At 39.9% G+C, this 21,567-nt stretch overlaps 1 protein-coding gene across 2 annotated transcripts in view; it reads left to right on the forward strand.

Moving 5' to 3' along the window:
* FSHR (follicle stimulating hormone receptor) overlaps positions 1-21,567 on the forward strand; it is a 186,573-nt gene that overhangs the window by 141,424 nt on the left and 23,582 nt on the right. The window contains exons 5-6 of one of the 2 annotated variants that reach the window (XM_010371753.2): positions 17,014-17,085; positions 18,601-18,678. In XM_010371753.2, the coding sequence (XP_010370055.1) occupies positions 17,014-17,085; positions 18,601-18,678 (150 nt within the window). The remainder of the gene's footprint in view (positions 1-17,013; positions 17,086-18,600; positions 18,679-21,567) is intronic. The other variant, XM_010371754.2, reaches the window with a different exon arrangement.

The following is a 21,567-nucleotide window of genomic DNA, read 5'->3' on the forward strand; positions in this document are numbered from 1 at the left end:
TTCTTTATGATGGTGAAAAAAGAGCCATACTCGGACTCATTTTTAGAAGTTATGGTAGCTATGTGCATGGTGGAAAGGCCTGGTGGCTCCCCATTTCTCCTCCATCCTTTTTGAAGTGAATTGGCCAATAAGTAAGAACTCATTCACTCAGCCAATCATTCAACAATCAATTACTGAGGTCATACTACACCCCAGGCTTTGTTGTAGGTATTAGTCTCTCCAACTAAAATGTAAGCTCTATAAGGGCAGAGGCTTCATTTGTACTGTCAAACAATGTTGGATAATGTCAGGTGGTGATGGTGCTATGAAGAAAAATAAAGCAGGAAAATTAGACAGTCATGCTTTAGAAAGGGTGGTTGAGAAAGGATGAAAGGGATGGCTTGTGTGAGATATAGGAGATATCAATGGACAGCTCTCACTTCAAGGAGCTCAGTCCTTTGGGGAGAAAAGACTATCAAATGTTAACCCCTGGAAATAGCAATACCTCTGTAGAGCTGTGTGGCACTGGTCCTGGGTGGCAAGACTGACCCTGTACCTTAGGCCAGACTAGTCAGGGAAAGCTTGTTGTGGGCTTCTCGGAGGTAACATAGCAGGAACTTCAGTGATAAATATGATTTGGAAAGACATAAAAGAAGAATAAATTTCCTGTGAAAGAAAGAAGTGAGTACTGTAAATGCATAGAATGAAGGAACCATGGAGATTATAAAGGATGGAAAGAAACTGAGTCCCAACTAAAAAGAAGGTGTGTACTGGGAATGAGTATGACTAGATTTGGATGGATTGGGTTGGGTAAGATTGGGAGAAAAATTAAGGCAGAGAAGTTTAGGCCTAACGCAGTAGGAAAAAATAAGTTATAACACATTCTTGAGCAGCAGAGTGACATAATGAGAATGATTTGGACTGTAAGTTGACCAGTAGCAGGGTACAGATTATACTATAGGGAGACCTGTTAAGGTGCATGTATTAGTCAGGGTTTTCTAGAGGGACAGAACTAATAGGTTAGATGTATACATAAAGGGGAGTTTATTAAGTAGTATTAACTCACACAATCACAAGGTCCTTCAATAGGCCATCTGCAAGCTGAGGAGAAAGGAAGCCAGTCTGAGTCCCAAAGCTGAAGAACTTGGAGTCTAATGTTTGAGGGCAGGAAGTATCCAGGATGGGAGAAAGATATAGCCTGGGAGGCTAAGCCAGTCTAACCTTTTCACGTTTTTCTGCCTGCTTTATATTCTGTCCGTGCTAGCAGCTGATCAGATGGTACCCACCCAGATTAAGGGTGGGTCTGCCTTTCTCAGCCCCCTGACTCAAATGTTAATCTCCTTTGGCAACACTTTTACAAACACACCCAAGATCAATACTTTGCATCCTTCAATCCATTCAAGTTGACACTCAATATTAACCATCACAGAGCAGTTGCCATAATCCAGGGATATAGTAATGGTGGCACCTAGAGGGATAGAAAGGCATGGTTCGATGGGGACACACTTCTAAAACAGAATCACTGGAATATGTTTTACGTCTGGGTCAGACATGCATCTGAGTGGTTGCAGCATTTGTTTTTGTTTTTTGGTTGTTTTTTTTTTTTTGCCCACTCACTTTCAGTAACCCCTAAAAGCCTCTCTTCCCCCAGTACCACCTCCTAAGCACTTCCTACACAGAGTCATCCTGCAGATATCACTCATCGAGAATCCAGTCTTCTTATACAGGACTGTGATTATAGTGAAGAAATTATTAGCCATCTCCCCGGCTGGCAGTGTTGCAAGTATCTAAGGATGTTGCCATGACTACAAGGATGTTTGGGCACAATCGAGATTTACAATTGCTTCTTTTATCAGTAATCTGTCTGGCAGAGCCAACTTTGCCTACTGTTGTCAACTCTAGGAAAATGTGGCCAGGTTTTCCTTCCAGAACACTGATGTTCAAGATGAGATTTCAGCCCAAGCATGTCATCTCCAGGAGGCAAGGACCATCTCTTGACTGTAAAGGTAGTGACAATTTTCATGCTGCTTACCCTTCCTCTCTGTTCTCCTCTAACCTGTTCAGTATGCATTCTCCTGAAAGAAGCCCAAGTTCTTTCCATCAGCAAAGAGATCACTTGATCCATCAATTTATATCAACATATTCAGATTCTGATATTCTGCTTTCAAGAAGAATTTGCATTTTTGAAAGAGGAACCTGAAAAAGGTAATGCTAAATCCAAGAGTTGGTAGTGATGGACTCCATGGCAGGGGGACTTCCAAGAGGGAAGAAACTTTCTACAGGACCCACTCAAATAGCACATAGGTGACCATCTACTCTACCCATTTGCAGATTCGATGCACTTTTATTTTCATAGGATATGCCTTCTTACAAGGTAGTTGTATCCTTACCTCATTAATTTTGAAATAAGACCTGTCTTTTTCATCACCAGAAATCAGATATAAGGACAAGTCTAGAGAGGATTAGGTGAGAAGCAAGTCTCAGATTAGCCTAGTAAAGCTCAGCTCTAATTTTTTTCTTGTTGCTGTATCATCCTCATCAGACATCCCCCATCAGCCAGTGATATACTAATCTCTTTGGGTCTCAGTTTCTTCATCTGCAAACTGAAAATAACAAAATATGCTTCAAGAGCCTAGTCAAATGAGGAAAATGAAAAATCCTCTAAGATCTACTCTAGCCCTCAAGTACTTAGTTTCTGAACTGTGATCTTCATGAATCTGGGGCTCCCAGTGTCACTACCTGTCCTGAGTTCATCATATTCAAGCCACACACGAGGAGCCCTGTATGGAAAGAGGAAGTAATTCTGCAAGATAAGAACATTTGGCATCTTGCAGACCACTTCACTTCCCAACTCCTCTTCCCCAGGATTCAAATGTTGAGATCATGCAGAAGCAGTGAGAAGCTTAAATCAGCTGTAAATTACTCATAAATTAAGTACAGCTAAAGTGCACCTCCTAGAGCTAAAGGACAGTCATAGATGTATCCCTGCCACCCCAGTCCCTGACAAATGAGAACCACCACCTCAGCAGAGCCTGAGAGGCACTGGATGTGGAAATGATGTTTAAGAGGCAGAAAGCACCCAGCAGTCATTAGAGCTGGCCTGGGAAGGAGAAATCCTTGGCAGGGCCTGCCTGGGGCACAAGCAGAATGACAGCTTGGACAGTGGAAACTGAAGAGACATTAGGCAAATACCCCACCCCCCATGGAAAATAAACTGCTGCTTCTTATTCTACCACTAAAGCCTCATTTTGGGAGGTTTAAAAGGTATCTGTCCTTACAGACCCTTTTAGATTTGCAATTATCCCTGGGACAGGCCACACATTCAAAGCTACCCATCTCCATGGGGATGGGCCACAGGAGGCAGGCCAGGGCAGCAAGGGTATTCAGGACATAGAGAGAAAGGATAGTGTCACTCAAGTTAACTCAACCAGATTCTGCACTACTCCAGGGGGTGGGGGTGGAGGACCACGTTTTCTCCATCACTATATCCCCAGTGCAGGGAGGCAGGATTACTCATTTTTTTCTTTTATAGAAACCTGGCTGTGATCCAGATGCTTGCACCTGGTTCTCACCCCACTCTGAAATACTTGCTGAGAGAGACCCATTTTTTCCTTGCTTCCACCTATTTGTTCATCTCTTCTACTTTATCTTTCATAACATGTTCTTAGGCTATAAGATCCTGGTACAGGAACATTTTAGCTGAATTGTCCCAGCTGCCCCCAAACTGTTGATTTATCCTTCTGGGAAGGATGTTGTCTTCCCCAAGGGCAAATCTGCAGGAGGAATGCATCCAGGACTCACAAGTCAGCCAGATCAGGACCGGGAAACCATGAAGTAGGTGGAGATTTCCCCACTAGATTCCACTGACATCCAATCCAGAGCAAGGGCTGTGTCCAATTTAATCTCTAGGCCCCCACAGAATACAGGGTCTGCACACAGTGACCCTTCATGAGAATGTGGGCCGGAGTGGATGAAACCTTTTTGTTTGGGTAGAGAGAGGGGAGCAGCTGCTGTTTTTAGAGAAATATCTTGGGGTGTCACAGAGTGTGAACACTGAAGTGACAAATGCTCCACAGAAGAATATTTCCATCTTCAACAGACATCACAAAAATGTTCTGCTGTGGTTTAATCACGAGCTCACCCACAGCAAACAATCCACAAATAACATCTAGTTCAAGAGGCAATGAGCTTTTCCCTCACCCATTTGGAATTCAAAGATAGCAGTGCTAAGAAGAGAGAGCCTGGCATGCTTGAAGGACTTGCAAGGGAAGCAACTAGGCAACCTCCCTCACAATGATCATCCATCATGGTCTCTCTGGACAATCACCAAACCACGGGAGCCACATAGACACAGATTCATTCAGCCAGACATCAGGGTGGCTTTTCATCAGACATCTTTTCTTTACAGGACAGCCAAAGACCCAGGTTCCAGCCCTGGCCCTGCCTGTGAGAACTTGTAAGCAAGTAACAGGGCCTCCTGGGGTGATATGGTCTGGCTCTGTGTCCCCACCCAAATATCATCTTGATTTGTAATCCAAATTGTAATCCCCACATGTTGGGGAGGGACCTCATGGGAGGTAGTTGAATCATGGGGGCTGCTACCCCCCATGCTGTTCTTATGATAGTGAGCAAGTTCTCACAAGATCTGATGGTATTGTAATGGGCTTTTCCCCTTTGCTTGGCACTTCTTCTTGCTGTCACCATGTGAAGACAGCGTGTTTGCTCCCCCTTTCTCCATGACTGTAAGTTTCCTGAGGCCTCCTCAGCCCTGAGGAACTGAGTCAATTAAACCTCTCTCTTTTATAAGTTACCCAATCTCAGGTATTTCTTCATAGCAGCATGAGAATGGACTAATACACTGGGCCTCAAGGAAAATGGACAAAAAAAAACTGCCTCATTTCTTAACAAAAGGTTATTGTAAAGAGAAAAGAGGAAGGAAGGGGCAAGATGAAACTGGGTGTGGGAACATGTTGAAACTTAAAAGCAATGAACAAATGCAAGCACTGCTAGTTGTATTAAGGCATTGCTGGATGATATGGGTATGAGTAACAAATCATAATGCAGAAAGCACTTTCACTTTGTATTAATTAACTAGTCTTACAAAAGACCTGTGAAATTTTTACTGGTGGCTCCATTTTACAGATAAGAAGCTTGAGGTTCAGAAATGGTGACTGAATTCCCTGAACTTACAAAATGGGATTAAGAAATTATACTGGGGTTAATGGGTGCAGCACAGCAACATGGCACATGTATACATATGTAACAAACCTGCACGTTGTGCACATGTACCCTAGAACTTAAAGTATATTAATAATAAAAAAGAAATTATACTGAGGAAGAAGGCCTAGGGACACTGAGCTTACTGAGCATCTACTAGATGGCAGACTCTGAACTAAGCATTCTGTTTACACAAGTTACCTTCCAATCTTCTAAAACAGTGAGGGATGCATTTTTCCCAATCTACAGACGAGGTCTTTGAAACTCAGAGATTACAGAGTTGATAGAATTGGGAACTGAAAGCAGGAATGTCAGATTCCAACCCAGTTAATCCTGCATTCCAACACAGCACAGCTAGAGACATATAGAATGTGGATGAAGCCAACGTCAGTGTGCCCAGTGCTCAGAGCACAATATTGACACCTTATTAATATGTTTGCCACTTGGAATTTGTGATCATCTTCTTGGGCTAAGTTCAAGTGTACCTAAGAAATAGCTTTCTAAATAATTAATATTAGAAATGAGTTGTGGGAAGGGTGTGCAAACTGTTTAAACTATTAACTCTTTTGCAACTCCCTTATGTAATTTAAAAGTAATTGCTTGCCACAAATTGGTACTTTGATTAAAGTTATTCTAACATCAGCAATCAAGAAGGTCTCAAAAGGTTGCTGCTTGGCAACTCTGTTAGCTGTGAATCTCACCCAGAGATATCTTTAGGTTTTAAAAGTTCTTATACAGTCAATGCAGTATGTTGGAAGCAACATCACTAAGAGGCAGGGGAGTCAGAGTGCCTGGGTTCAGGTTCCATCTGTTCTACTTTCTACCAGACAAGCTATAATAATTTGACCTCTCCAAGCCTCAGTTTTCTTATCCATAAAATAGAGCTTGTAATAGTACCTTCTTCATAGGGTTATGGGCAGGATTAAATGACTTTCATACAGGTAAGGCATTTACAATGGGTGTCTAGCTTGTAGCAATGAAATAGGTTAGTATTAACCATTATTATTTCTGGCTCAGATCTAGAGATTTTGAGCAGGTCAGTTACTCTCTCTGAGCCTTGCCTCTCTTAACAGTAAAATGGCAATCATAAGTATGCTCACCTTAGAAGCCTACTGTAAAGTCAAATGAGATCATATGAAATACCTTTGTCAGGTACGTGCTACACAAATAATAAGGCAAGTTTATTTTCAAGTCTTTTTTTCTTAGGAGAAAACTCTGGGTCAGATTTGTGACCTCTAGTAGTGTGGCTGCTTTTCAGTTAGCAGCGTTCTGGTCTATTGCCACTTTAGCCAGCCTCTCGCTCAGTCCAAATTCAGACACTGGTCACTGTGTTCCCCAAGCTGGAGCGGGCAGCTATGAAACTTTCCGCATGATCTTTTTAAAGTTCCTCTTTCAACCTAAGTGAAGAAGCAAGCAGCCCCCACCCTTTCCATGGTACAGGAATATGAAAGGAAAAATCTACAGCTTTCTCCAGAAACCCTTCTCACAAAGTCTCTCCCGAATTTAACTCTCCACACTGCCCAATGTGCATGAGAGGTTAAGAATTGTGTAACTGGTTTCCAGAAGCCTGGAATGTGACATTTCTTCTACCGTTGTGTCTCAGGGAAAACTCCAACTATGACATTGGCTACACTGAGCTCTGCCTTAGCCATGGAGGTATCCTATAGCTTGCTCCAAGTTAAAAGCACAAACAACATCAATAGTGACAGCTACACGGTAGCCCATCACAAACTTTCATTTATTTATTTTTTTACATTCAAGTCAGGCCATTTTCTCAAAGATTTCTCCTAGGTTTAGTTCCCTTTTGACTTAGTTTGCCATGATTCTTGTTACCATAATCTGGTTATATGTAGAAGTTAATTGTTGGACTAGGGGTAGGAAACTGACCCTGTGACTGATATCATTTACAACCCTAGCGTAGTTATACAGAGTCCCTTGCTTTACCTTCCCTAGTTATAATCTAAGAGGTCCGTCCTAAAATGTACAAACTTGCTGGTGGAGAGTAAACCAAAGTTCACTGGACATAGTCTGCCCTTTCACCAATACAGTTCTGACTTTGTGTACTGTGAACTTTCTGATGTACATCATGGTAGAAGAATGGAGTGTGCTGACTGATGGAACACGTCCTAAGAGAGAGTTTACCAATCATGTCCTAATAGAATAGCCTTTTGGAAGAATTAGTCTACAGTAAAAGAAGTTGGCATGAATGCTTTAGCTTTTAGCAGAGCTTCCAAGGTTGAACTAGGAAACACCAAACTCAGGATATACTATATAATGAAGTGGAAGTCCAAAGTCAGTATGTTTGGGGAAAGCAAGCATACTATGTCCTTCTCTTGGAAATTTATCATAAATAATATCATGGTGAAGTCTGAGAATCCTGCAGGAAAGAAGCTGCTTAATTAACGTTATTAACTTATTAACCCAGAATTCCCCAAACGTATTTGACCATTGTAGCATTTCATCCAAACACAAAGTGTTTGTACTTCTGGAAATATCATTTCTAGAGAAATGCTCAGTTTCTAAGTTGGAAGGCATCTTAGAGCTTATGGAGTCCAAGGCCCTCCTAAACCCTTCAATACAGTTACTTGGACATAGTAACTCTATGGTTGCATAGATAGGGAACCACATGCTTATCGGTACAATCAATTTCTTCTTGGGCAACTCTCATAATGAATTAGAATCTGTCTTTAAGGTAAGACAACAATAAGTACCCACACATTACATTAAGAAAGATCTAAATTCAGCCCCTAGCTCTGCTTCTCCTTATGTGGCTTTGAGAAAGCTACTGGACTTCTGTCAACTGAGCATCCTCAACTCTAATATGAGGATGGTAACGGTACCTGTCTCCTAAGGTAATGGAGAGGAATACATTAAATAATCAATAGTAAGTGCTTGGTGCGGTACCTGGTACATAGGAAGTGTTCAATAAATGTTGACCATTATTATTATGAATCCTGTATCTACTTTCCAGAACAGAACAGCACATATCTATTACCATTTCCACCCATTTCCACCTGGCAGCTCTTTAGAATCACAGGCTTCTCTTCCCAAGCAAAGTATCCTATACACTAGACAGTATGATCCTGACTCCTCACCCCATCAGCGGACAAACACACAAACAAAGCATATGTCCCCAAATAAGTTTATTGATAAAGTAGATACACATATGACTGCAGTCTTGTGTGCATTACCATACACAAAAATATTTTAAAGAATGAAATCAAGATGAATAATATGCTTTGACATTTTCATCTTCTCTTATATACCATTTCACATAGCACAAAAGCCTGTTGTGCTCTCACTAAATATAATAACAATATTTTAGAGAAAGAAATTTCATGGGATGTGCTTCTTTTTTTTTAATCCTTAGTTTTAGAGGTCATTGTAATATTAGATTTTAACGGCTGTCAAAGCTGAGAACAAAACTTCACTAAAATAGGTAGATCCAATGGAAGGACAGCTCCGTACATATACTTGCTGAGTCATCAAACTTAGTGTTTATACCCCTTTTATGTAAATACTTTTGTAAAATTCAGCTAGTATATTTTTTCCTTAACGTCAGTCAGATGTTCTGACTGACATTAGGGAAAAAATACACTAACTGAATTTTACTAGTACCTGGAAACTACCTGGAAAAATGTTGAATTTTTTATATTTTTAATGAAAGCATTCAAAACTCCATGAAAAACAAATTGGTTAGAAAATTGCATTTCCTTATGTTTAAAATATATACTATGAGAGTTCTCATACATAATGGCATACATCACTTTCAGCAACAAACTAACAATTTCCATACATTTTTCCCAATGCTTTATCCATAGCACAGATTTTTTTTTCGAATCCTATTGCCTTCCTCCTCATTCATATATCACCTTTAACTTAACAAGACAAATCACGTGTGTCTAATTAGAAAATATCTGCTTTGTACTGTTATTTCTGACAGCCATTTGTCGTAGAAAAACTCCACAAATTTAGATCACTTGTCTTTTTAAAAAAAAAAAAAAAATTGTGTAAGTCATCTTTAATTTATCAACTCTGGGTAGTAATTTTCCTTAACTTCAACAAACCTCTAAGTGATAGTATGATCCTGATCAGAAAAGCCAGGAGCCAGAGGCTAAACAGAGCGAGACAGGTAAAAAGGTTGATCCAGGTAGGTTTATCAGAAGGAAGCAGAAGGCAATTAGAGAACAAGGGCAGGAGGAATCTGGGAAAGTCCACTGTGGCTTCCAATGTTTTCAGCAGAGCTCAAGGAGTCTCAGGTAGAAGGTAATAGACCAGCCCACTCAAGTGTCATGCAGGTCCCCCAGGGACTCAGGTAAGGAAACAGCATTTCGGCACCCAAGAGAACTAGGGAGATATAAGACACGACCCAGGTCCTAGTGGATGGAGGAAATCAGAGTCTCAGATATGGCGACTGGAATATAAGGCTGGAGCATGACCATAGCAGTAACAGTTCCTGGATGTGGGGCTAAGTTTTCCTACAAGGTAAATCTTATTTCCCTGTGTAAAATATAAGAGATCTGAGCCCTGGGGACTTCAATGAACCCCTAAGGCTACACCTCTTAAAAAATGATAAGGCCAGGAGAACTTGAAACCAGACCATCTGGCACCAGAGCTATAACCTTTGAAGCTATGCTACATGCCCTGCTCAAAAACAGAGGCTGATTGCAAATCTAGGATGCTAGGTCTGAACAGAATCTGCAGCCAAGCCGATAGGACTGACCTCTAGGAAATGTTACCCTTAAGCTCCTTAAATTTCCCCTGATTACTACAGAGTTTGGTTTCCATGGAGACTGAGACAAAGAGTTCCAGTTAAATATGAGAATTAAATAGTTCTAGTTTTGAAACCATGAGATTGAAAAGGCACGAAACCAGGCTCTCCTACTATCTCACATAATTTCTTAAACAAAATCATTTTACAGAGAGAAACTGAGACTCTGAAAAGATAAGTGAACTGTTTGGTATTATCCAGTAGCTAGGGAGACCACTGGAACCCAGGGTCTCTAAACCTTACATTGAAGACCTTTTCCATACACCTTCTTACATGCTCTGCCATGTAACTCCACGATTCTGTGATGCTATACCTAGCCCAATGTTTATTTAATGATTCAGAAAGCATATGTTAGCATCTTTTATTATGTTGTATATAGACATACAAATTCCCAGTTAAGAAGGATCTGTAATTAATAGAAATATCAGTATTAGCAAGCCTCGTAAAGTAGGGACTCTTCATATACAGTTGATCCTCATTATTTGCAGATTCTGTATTTGCTAATTAATCTACTGCTAAAATGTATTTGCAACCCAAAATCAATACTTGAAACACTTTTGCATTATTCTTGGACAGGTGCTTGTGCAGAAAGACAAAAATTTCAGTGTCTTGCCATAGGTTCCCAACTGAGGTTGAACGACTCTGCATCCTGCCACCTTGTTTTGGTTGTCATGCTGAAAAGCAAGTGTCCTTTGCATGGTCTATCTAGGGCCTTTTATCCCCATGTTTGTGCTTTTTGTTGGTGATGTCATTGTTTAAAATGGCCTCCATGTGTAGTGCTGAAGTGCTGTCTAGGGTTCCTAAATTCAAGAAGGCTGTGATGTGCCAAAAATATATATGTTAGATAAGCTTCCTTCAGACACAAGTTATATACTCCAGAACATGAGTTGTGTTAATGAATCAACAAATATTAAATAAGGTAACTTTAAATAGAAACACACATAAAACCAGGTTGTATATTGATCAAGCCATGACAAAAATTTTGCCACCAAAGGCTCATAGGAATCGAACCCTGAATTTCCCATGGGGCCAGTGATTCACTAATTCCGTGTTTGAGGTGACTTTTAGAACATACTGCTGTGGATAATGAGAATCAACTGTATATAATTAAGCTCAGCCCACTCTTTCTAGTCTTATCCATCATTGCCCTAACTTCTCTCAGAATGGTCAGGAGGAAGGAGTCAACTTCAACTCTATGAAAGAGACTTTAAAAATGTAATTAAAAATGTAAAAGAATAAAAGAATCAAATGGCTTAAAAGCAAACAAATCCTGTATCATAGGAAACCAATTAGTAGGTAGAGAAAAGAGTTCAACTTCAAACCCTCAGCCTTGGTTACTAGGAAATGTGCTTTGGCAAAAAGGATAAACTGGACATGCAACTGGCAGCATCCTCTCCCTTAATCAAATTTGCCTAAAGCATCCCAATGATCCACTCAAGCCATAGCATGAACTCTGTGGCTGAACTTAAGTCCTAGACTAAGAAAGAGCTGTTTCACACAGTCTCAGAATTGATCATTCCATGCCATGATAGATTTGGTATGGAACAGAGGTTTAAAAAAAAACATGTATTCTTGGTTGACATATGTGATAAGACAGGATGTCTTGTCCTTTTTCCTGGCTTACTTTTCTTACTCCAGTAGTTTAAGTATTCATCTCCACTGTTGGTTCTCAACCACCATCAGTTTGGTCTGATTACTGCTATGAAGTCCTGAGGTAATGGGCTGGTGAAAACATGGGCCACCTCTGCTCAGGGAACCCTCAAGTCTTCTTGCTTCCCCTTGCAACCCCATAAAGTGGCCTCTAATGCTTGCCCATCAAGCCCATGGCTTATTTACCATGCTTTTTTATCTAGCTTTAAATTTTCTGGAATCCTGCCTCCTCCCTGCCTTTTAATTTTATTTTTCTCTGCTTCCTGTCCTTTCATCCACCTTGTGTGGTCTGGATATGCACAGTTGCTACTCTTAGTTTAGGCCAAAAGGCTCTGTACTTTCTAAGACATCTGACTTTTTTCCTCTTCCTATAAGCAGTTCTTGGGTACTCCAGCCCATATTGTTCCTCCAGCCCCTTCTCTGAACTCATAAGGCATTCACAATCAGCAGCAGACAGTTTGCCACTAGACCATTCTGAGTGTTTCACCTGTGCTAGTCTTAACTCACTCACAAACTCCCTGAAACCAGCACATTGTCTCTGGCTTCCTCCTTGGATAAAATAGAGATTTTATTGGAAGGATGGCACATAGACCACTGCAACACAAGCAAACACAGACCCTGTTAACTCAAGAAAAAATAAGAGCCCATCAACACTGCTGAAGCTTAATAAAAGCATTAATGATGTTTAGGACAATGAGCCTCAGAGTCTCAGGATCACCTGTTTATGAAAGGCAAGCATATTATCCTATGGCACAATAGGTGAGAATGGTTCCCAGCAATTACAGGACCCCACTAAGTTTATCCTGATGGGAGAGAAGCTCACTTTCATTATTACAATCTAAAGATTAAGGACAATCAGACATGAAAGACGCTAACACCAGCTTAGAATGTAAAACTGACTGTAGAGAGGGAAAACTCTGAGTCAGTTACCTTTCTTTAAAAGACCCATTTGCAGAACTTAAATTCACTGACATTTTACCCTCAGGCCTTTAACTGTTTTTTGAAGATAAACCACGGTTGAGTGAATCAAAATAATTTTGCAGCAAATAGTCACTTGACAAAAGCAAACCCATTGAGACATACAGTTCCTAGCTGATTACCCACTTCCAGCCTCCATCAGACATGAATTTATTGATCAGAGGAGAAAAATGAATTGAAAACTAAGTGTTCATCCGAACTCCATTTCCTGTATTATCTTGGGGTTATAGAGAGTCTCAGCTACAGAATCATCACCAATAATCCATCTCACTAGATGGTCACTAGATCTTTTTAAGTGCCTTAAACTCAGCACTACTGGAATAATTTTAGTCATTTTTTGCAGTGTGTTTTCTTTCCTATAAAGACCAAAGATCTCAATGTGCATCTACAGATATCTATAGATATTCCATAAGTACAGTGGCTATGGAAGCTCACGCAATTGATGTTAAATGATGCACTTGTAACTTTATTATTGAGCAATCATGAATTCTTCATTCTTTCAATTATATAAAACTTATTCATTCACTAAGAGAGATGGGGACGTTGCTACCCATATAACGTTGAATGAGTAAGCTGTAATAAACACAGGCAGTGAATAATTCCTTGTGAGTTCATCTCTTGACAACACATAGCATACTACCTGGCATAAAGAGCTTGGCAAACATTGAGCACATTATATGCGTCAACTACTGTGCCAACATTGGGTTTTCAGGAAAACCATGAATCTTGCCGTCATATGATTCACAATCTGGTTGAAGAGGCAGACATTGGATAAATAATACAAAATAATATATGGCTCAGTTTTGAGGAGTGCTAAAACAGATGCAGTTATACTGAGAATAAATCAGGGGCCCTAATTTAGATTAGAATATATGGTGCTCCTCTCTGAAGAAATGACATGTGTAACTAAACTCTGAAGGGTGAGTTGAAGTTGGCCAGGTGAAGAATGGATGGTTAGCCTTCTAGAGAAAGTACATGCAAATATCTGGAGAAAGGAAAGAACTTAATATAGTTGAGGAACTGAGAGGAAGCCACAGGGGCTAACACACACTGGGGAAATAGCATAATATAAAGGTGCAAGAGTAGGCAGTAAGGAGTATAAATTTTACTCTAAGTTTTATGGGAAAGAACTAAAGCCTTAACAGCAAAGGAGTAAAACAATCTGATTCACATTTTTGAAAAGAATGCCCAGAGTCCTGTATGGAGAATGCATTGGAAAAGAAGAGGAGGATAATATTGCAGACATTCAGAGGGTCTTTTGGGAATGGTGTCAGTGGAGATGGACAAAATTGCATAGAGCCAAGACATATTTTGGAAATGGAATCTAAGAGGACTTTGAGATGGGCTGGATATCGGAACGTGAGAAAGAAGCAGCCAAGCCAACTTTAACTGTCAGATTAAAATTGATGGATGGCAATTCTATCTATGGAGAATAATTGTGAAGAAGCCATTTGGTGGAGATGATAATGAGGGGAACAAGTTTAGTTGGCTATGTCAATGAGACATTCAGGAGGATATGCAAAGTAAGCTTTAATTAGCAATAGACTAGCGAGGTCAGAGAGCAAGTATGAATCTAGGAGTTACACTATTGATACTACTTAAAATCACAGGTAGCAAGTAGTGAGACTATAGAGAAGATAAACAAAAGGCCCAGACTACAAACAGAGGAAAAGGAATCAACAAAGAATGCTGGCCGGGTGCGGTGGCTCAAGCCTGTAATCCCAGCACTTTGGGAGGCCGAGACGGGCGGATCACAAGGTCAGGAGATCGAGACCATCCTGGCTAACACAGTGAAACCCCGTCTCTACTAAAAAATACAAAAAAAAAAAAAAAAAAAAACTAGCCAGGCGAGGTGGTGGGCGCCTATAGTCCCAGCTACTCGGGAGGCTGAGGCAGGAGAATGGCGTAAACCCGGGAGGCGGAGCTTGCAGTGAGCTGAGATCCGGCCACTGCACTCCAGCCTGGGTGACAGAGCAAGACTCTGTCTCAAAAAAAAAAAAAAACAAAAAAAACAAAGAATGCTAAAAAGGAGTAATAGGAGAAGGAGCAGAAACAAAAGAGTGCAAAATGACAGAAACCAATAGAAAAGAGTCTGGAAAAAAAATACTAAATGATCCAGAGAGGCTAATAAAATGTTACATTTGGTAGTTAGTGAATTTGTAGACTTTGGTATGACAATCACAGTTTCAATTACGAGTTACGATGAAAATAGATTGGAGCAGGTTGAAGATCAATCGGTTATGAGAAAATGAAGACAGCATGTGCAGACAACTCTTTCTAGAAGCTTTGCTGTGAAAGAAGAAAGAGAAATAGGGAGTTAGGCTAAGTGAAAGAAGCCAGACCCAAAAGTTACATTCTAGATGATTCCACTGATAGAGACAGAGCAAGTGGGTGAATAGAAAGCTCCACCAATTGTCCCCCGTGCAAAGACACAAAATTAACAGCTCTCTACATAGAAAAAAAAAAACCTTCATGAGAACTAAAAATCAGGTGAGCACTCACAGTACCTGGTTTTAAGTTTCTATTACTGAAAGAGGCACTGAAGATAGAAAAGACAGTCCTGAATCACTGACACCACCCCTCCCCACTGCCCTGGCAGTGGCTGTGTGGTGTGGACAGCATCTTTGGGCTGTAGTAGGGGACATCATAGATGATTCCATTGAAGTAACATTTTGGAAAAGGCAAAATTATAGAAACAGAAAACTGATCGGTGGTTGCCAGGGAAATGAAGTAGATGAAGAGATGAACTACAAAGGGAAAACACAAGGGAATTTAGAAAGTGGTGGCACTATTCTATGTCTGTATTGAGCTCATGGTTATAGAGCTATATGTATTTGTCTTACCCTCATAGACCTCTACGCTGAAAAAGAGTTTATTTTTCTGTATATAATTTTTAAGCACATTAACAACACAAAAAATCCTTCAGAAAAGAACCTCTTTTCCTGGATAAAAAGCAAAGGGAGACCAACTCAAGGTCTTTTGAAGTAATTAAAAGAAGAATTGCCCAAGACAGCTTCTATGTGGACATTAGGGAATCAAGAGAGGAAAAAAGAAAAAACAAATCTGAGAACCATCACTGAGAACCCACAGACTGCATTCACTTCCTCTCTAAATACAGAAGCAGAGAACAAGGCAACAAATCTTCTTGAGTCATAACCTCAAAAGGACATACGGCCCTTCACAATGATGAATATATCAATGAGGGTTCTTTAGGTTGCATGCAACTATCACCACCTTCAGCTTAAGTAAGTCACATACAGAAAAGGGAAACGGGAGTAGAGAGGTAGTAGGATTTCAGGTAACTCACAGGAGTGAGGGAAATGACAAAGAATAATGTGTCCAATAATTTGTGTGTGCCTCTAAAAACCCTCGCCATTGTTGTGGCAGCCAGTTCCACCCAAATTTCATCCAACTTCATTCAAGTGCAACTGGATGACACCCAGCCTATCCTCGTAGACCTCTCACTTCCTACTCTGGGGCTTCTCGGGCACCACTGTGAGAGATGCCCATCAGGAACTCACTGGGTGCTTACAAATGTGCAAGCCATAAGTGAGGAATTAACACCATAGTGTCACCTTTCACCAAGAGGAAATAGGAGTTCTATGGACACATCCTTCCCTCACTACTCTCCCTCACTCAGATCAACAGTTCTGAGGTCCATTTTTTAAATATCCTAAATCAAGTCCTTGGGATTAGGAACTAATCACCAGTAGTGGTAGTATTGCTTAGCTTCACCTCTTTCCCAGTTTCACTCCCTGTCCTGAATGCTCTGAAAACATGCTATCAACTATATTACCCATAGCTAGCCTTCTCAGGTTCTGCTTTCTGGGGAAGCCAGGCCAATACAGCCAGACCTTGGGAAGGATCCAGGGTAGGTCTGAAATTTTCAGCCATAGAAATTTAATACCATCTCTTAAGGGTAATGACAGCAGAAGCTCTAACCAACCTCTAACCACTTCCCAGGAGAGAGTCTGATTGACCCAACTTAGGTCACATGCATACCCTAGGGTCACAGGGCATGGAATCTCATGCTGTAATCCCAAGAGAATCACTTGGAGTGGAGAAGAGAGTTTTCCAACAAGTAGGATGAAATAAGGGAAAATTTAAGAAATGTTGTTACTAGTTGGAAGTTGCTTTAGGGTCAGATTAACTTATCAATCTTTACTTTGTTTTAATGTATACTGTGGCATCCTAATCCTCTTGTGACTGAAGTGTAAGTTTCTTTTCTCTAAGGAATCAACAGCTTTTAAGACCCTGGAATGAACCTTAAAATAGAAAACATGAGCATAGTTCAGGTATATATGGGATTTTCTCGTAGGTTTTTTCTGATGGTTCAAAATTTTCATTCTGGAAAGTTCTTGCTCTAACAACTGTTAGAGCCATTCATTTTCACTAACTCTCATTTTGTTTCTCTCTAGGTTAATATCCAACACAGGTATTAAGCACCTTCCAGATGTTCACAAGATTCATTCTTTCCAAAAGGTTTTACTGTAAGTTTTTTCCTTGAGTGACTACCAACTGTTTACTCAGTATCTGTCTTGCCCAACGGCCATCTGAGTCTTTAATATGCGTTGTGTCATCTACAACCTCCAAAAGCATTGCTCTGAGTTAGCAAATATAGGGAGGCCAGAAGTGAGGTCCTTGATTTTGCCTGCAGGCCAGTCAATATCAGTTTGGAGGAAATTGACAGACCCCTCAATAAGAGTATTGTTCACAAAACCAGCATATAGCAAAATCAAAAAGTTGCTCATTTTTTCACTATTTGGTGCTTTAATTACTGCCCTCCACATACATACACAACACCCCCTGTATGCCAGCATCCTCTCCTCTTCTTTCCAGAATTTCTATGCTGCCCTGGGCACAAAGAAACTATCTAACACATTCACATTAAAGAGTTAATGACAGGCTGTGTTTGCCTTTTCCCAAGGTATTTGTATTTTGAAAAAGGAAGAGGAAAGGTAGCATATAATGGCAATTATTTCCAATAGTGAAATTGTAAGAATATGGACAGATCCAAAAGGAAGAGATGTGGAAGGGGTGTAAGGAGTTAAGGAGAGAGGAAGGAGCTAAGCAGGGAGGGAGAAGAGAAAGAGGAAAATATGAAAATCTTTCAGAATTTCTCAAATTGTTCCAAGCTGTTCACTACATTACTTCTAGAGCTGTTACTTCCATATTTACTTCTACATGTTAGATCAGACCTAACAGGGAAGATTGATGGGGGAAATAAGGAATACAAACAGAAAATGAGACTTTCCTCATCCTTTCATTCAGAAAAATAAAAATCAATGATAAAACCATTCGGAGACCCAAGGAAAATAGTCAGAAGGAAACTAGTTGTAAGAAGGGGGTTGACATGAGGAGAAGGCCCAACTAAGATAACCAAAGAAGTTAGACAGGAGGTGAAAGGTCAACTTAAGTGTTGTTACATTAAAGTGAAATTATTTAAGAAAACCTCCAGAAGAAAAAAGCGGGCCACACACACTGACCAATGGCTATAATCCAGCACTTCGGGAAGCCAAGGCAGACGGATCACTTAAGCACAAGGGTTTGAGACAAGCCTGGGCAACATGGTGAAACCCTGACTTTATGAAAAAATACAAAAATCAGCTGGGCATGGTGGTGCACACAGGTAGTCCCAGCTATTCCAGAGGCTGAGGTGGCAGGATCACTTGAGCCTGGGAGGTTGAGGCTACAGTGAGTTGTGATGGCACCACTGCACTCCAGCCTGGGTGACAGAGCAAAAGACCCTGTCTCAAATAAAAAAGAAAGAAAAAAAAAGACACTGAATGTCTGCAATTCCATTTGTAAGAACATACTAAAGATAAATTAGAGACAATTTTTTCTCCAAACTTTGAGCTGATGAGCTGACCATCTTCTTAACAACAACTAATTATATTAATACATTACCTCAGCTAAAGACCACATCATGCCAATTAAACTAAATGTTGGAAGGTTACATGAGTAGAGCTGATGTAAATATCTTATTTGTCTGTACTTTCTTCTAGAGACATTCAAGATAACATAAACATCCACACAATTGAAAGAAATTCTTTCATGGGGCTGAGTTTTGAAAGTGTGATTCTGTAAGTAAGGGGAAAAATAAATCCAACAGAGTAATATTTGATTTTTCATTTAGTGATCTCTTTCTCATAATTGGATGCTCCTTTTGTGTTTGGGTAACTTTGACATTTCTCCACTTAAATCACTCTCCGGTTCTGCGTTTTTCTCTCGTCTTTACATTTCAGAATCACAATGTGGAGTCATGTTAATAATTTATGATTCTGTGGTGTGATTCAAGTATTTAAAGTTGCTGTTTGAATGATGGTCCCCTGTGATACAACATCTGTTCCAAAGGACAGAATAACTCATGCATCAATAAAGCTAGTTATTGCCTGGTAAGGCTTTTGTTGCCCCAAGAAAAAGATCAGGAAGGAGGCCCAATCAGGAAGATAAGGCAATTCCCTCATAGCTGTGTCAAGCAGCTCCTGCTGAGGCCCATGCTGAGCATAAGATGACTTCTCATTATCTTAAAACAATCACATTTTTTAATGAGCTTGAGTTCCTCTCTCCGACTTTTGGGAAATCCTTTTAAATGCACTCTGTGTGGTTAATGAAAGAGCTTCTAGTCATTTATGCCAGTAGCCCCTGTAGCAGTTTATCCACTCACCAGGATGGCCAAGAAATAGGACAGTATGGGCTACCTAAGTATGCCTGGGATCCATGGAAGTTAGATGCACAGAATGGCATTTGGAGACCCAGTAACTGCAATCACTTCTGTAAGATATGAAAAGCATTTTGTTGATTTCACACATTGTTGTGTTTTTTAAAAAATACAACAGTATGAGTTTTTAAAATACGCCTATATGTACAAAAGGTAAATTCCAGTCCATAAAGAATTTTAGCCCTCTTCAATTATATGATTCAGAGACCCAGCTGTTAAAAGAAAAAACAAATAGTACAGATTATGACACTTTGATGAGTAAAGCTAAGCTCTGTATTTGATGTAAATTAATTACAGAGAACAATGGAAAAAGTTTGAAAACAGATTAGCATAGAAATGGAATGTATGCAGGGAACAATACAATTAAATCAAAGGAATGTATTCAAAATACATAATTAGAACAAAAGCTATAGGTGAGTGATACTGAATCATTTCACGTAAGCTCATGATATTTGAAGTGAAGGGTGTTGGGGGCGGTGTGTGTGTGTGTTGAGATGAGGTGATCGGGTACAGAAAGGGTGAGAAAGAGAAAGCAAAAGGAATAAACTAAAATGCAATCAGAATGAATGATATACAAAGGGAAAAAAAGCACTTATTCTAAGAGTAAAGAAGGAATAATTTAATCTGACTAGTCTGTGATGCGAGAGTTAAAGGAAGAGTTAAATAAGGGAAAGCAAGCTAAGAAAATGTTTTTAAAATGGGCTTTTAAAGATGAGGGTAGTTAGCTAGGGAGTTGGCAAGGGGCATGCAGAGGGAACAGAATAATAAAGACGATGAAGACTACCTGCCTTTTATAAAAATAAAAATAATTGGTCAGGCGCGATGGCTCACGCCTGTAATCCAAGCACTTTGGGAGGCCAAGGCGGGCGGATCACGAGGTCAGGAGGTTAAGACCATCCTATCTAATACAGTGAAACCCCATCTCTACTAAAAATACAAAAAAAAAAAAAAATTAGCTGGGCATGGTGGCAGGTGTCTGTAATCCCCGATACTCAGGAGGCTGAGGCAGGGGAATCGCTTGAACCAGGGAGGCGGAGTTTGCAGTGAACCGAGATTGCATCACTGCACTCCAGTCTGGGCAACAGAGTGAGACTCCGTCTCAAAAATAAATAAATAAAATAAAATAAAATAGAAATAAAAAATAAAAATTAAAAAAATAACAATACAAAGAGCTTGTGGAAAAGTGAATACATGAGTTGTATTGACCTGCTGGATTGTGAAACAAATATAACAGTAAAAGGATTCCTGGGCTACTTCACAGAGGGAGATTAGTGATAAATGTAATCAGTTATACCTGGATGTTTATGTTTATTTGGATCTTTCTTAAAATATGTTCATCTATGTTCATTTTAAATACAGAGACTTAAAATAAATGTTATAATGTGGCAAACTTATTCAATTTTTTATAGAAAATATATAATTAAGTGGGAGTGTGCTCATATCATTCTTGTAGCTTTGCATAGTGTGTTTATATTGCTCTCACAGTATCACTGACCGGATTTTTTTGTCCAGCCGTAAGACAGAAGGCAAAGCACTTTAAGTGACCTGGTCTCAACTCTCCCCAAGTAGAGGCAAAGAACCCGAGGAAATAAGAACTTCTGACATAGCTTTGCAAACTCAAAGCTACAAAAGAAACATATAGATCCTGTCTGCTTTTTCCTAACTCCTGTTCATGGACCCTAATTTCTCAGAATTTAGGAACATACTTTTCAGGAAAGGAGTTTTCTTTAAAGAGTGAATGTTTCTCAAACATCTCTCTAAAGGATAAATTCACTTTTGTGGAAACAGTATCTATTGTTCTTATTTTGGCTGTCCTTTAATCCATAGACAATAAAATCATGTAATTCATACTTAACACAACTTAAGTCTCCAATCATTTCTAGTTTAGCAGCTTCGATGCAGGGGTGCTTTCTTCCTATGGGGACATTTACGCACACTCAGAAAAAAAAAAAAAAGCATGGCAAACGGCACTGATGACTGTCAAAGTATTCTATGGATAGCCATTTTCAAAATTCTGGGAATACTACACAGCTATAAAAAAGAACAAGATCATATCCTTTGCAGCAACATGGATAGATATTCTAAGCAAACTAACACAGGAACAGAAAACTAAATACCACATGTTCTCTCTTATAAGTAAGAACTAAACAATGAGAACACATGGATTCTAGGAAGGGAACAACAGACACTGGGGCCTACTTGAGGGAGGAGCGAGAGGATCAGAAAAAATATCTATTGGGTACTACACTTA

Source organism: Rhinopithecus roxellana, chromosome 17, assembly GCF_007565055.1.
Source record: "Rhinopithecus roxellana isolate Shanxi Qingling chromosome 17, ASM756505v1, whole genome shotgun sequence".
Taxonomy (NCBI): Eukaryota; Metazoa; Chordata; class Mammalia; order Primates; family Cercopithecidae; genus Rhinopithecus; species Rhinopithecus roxellana.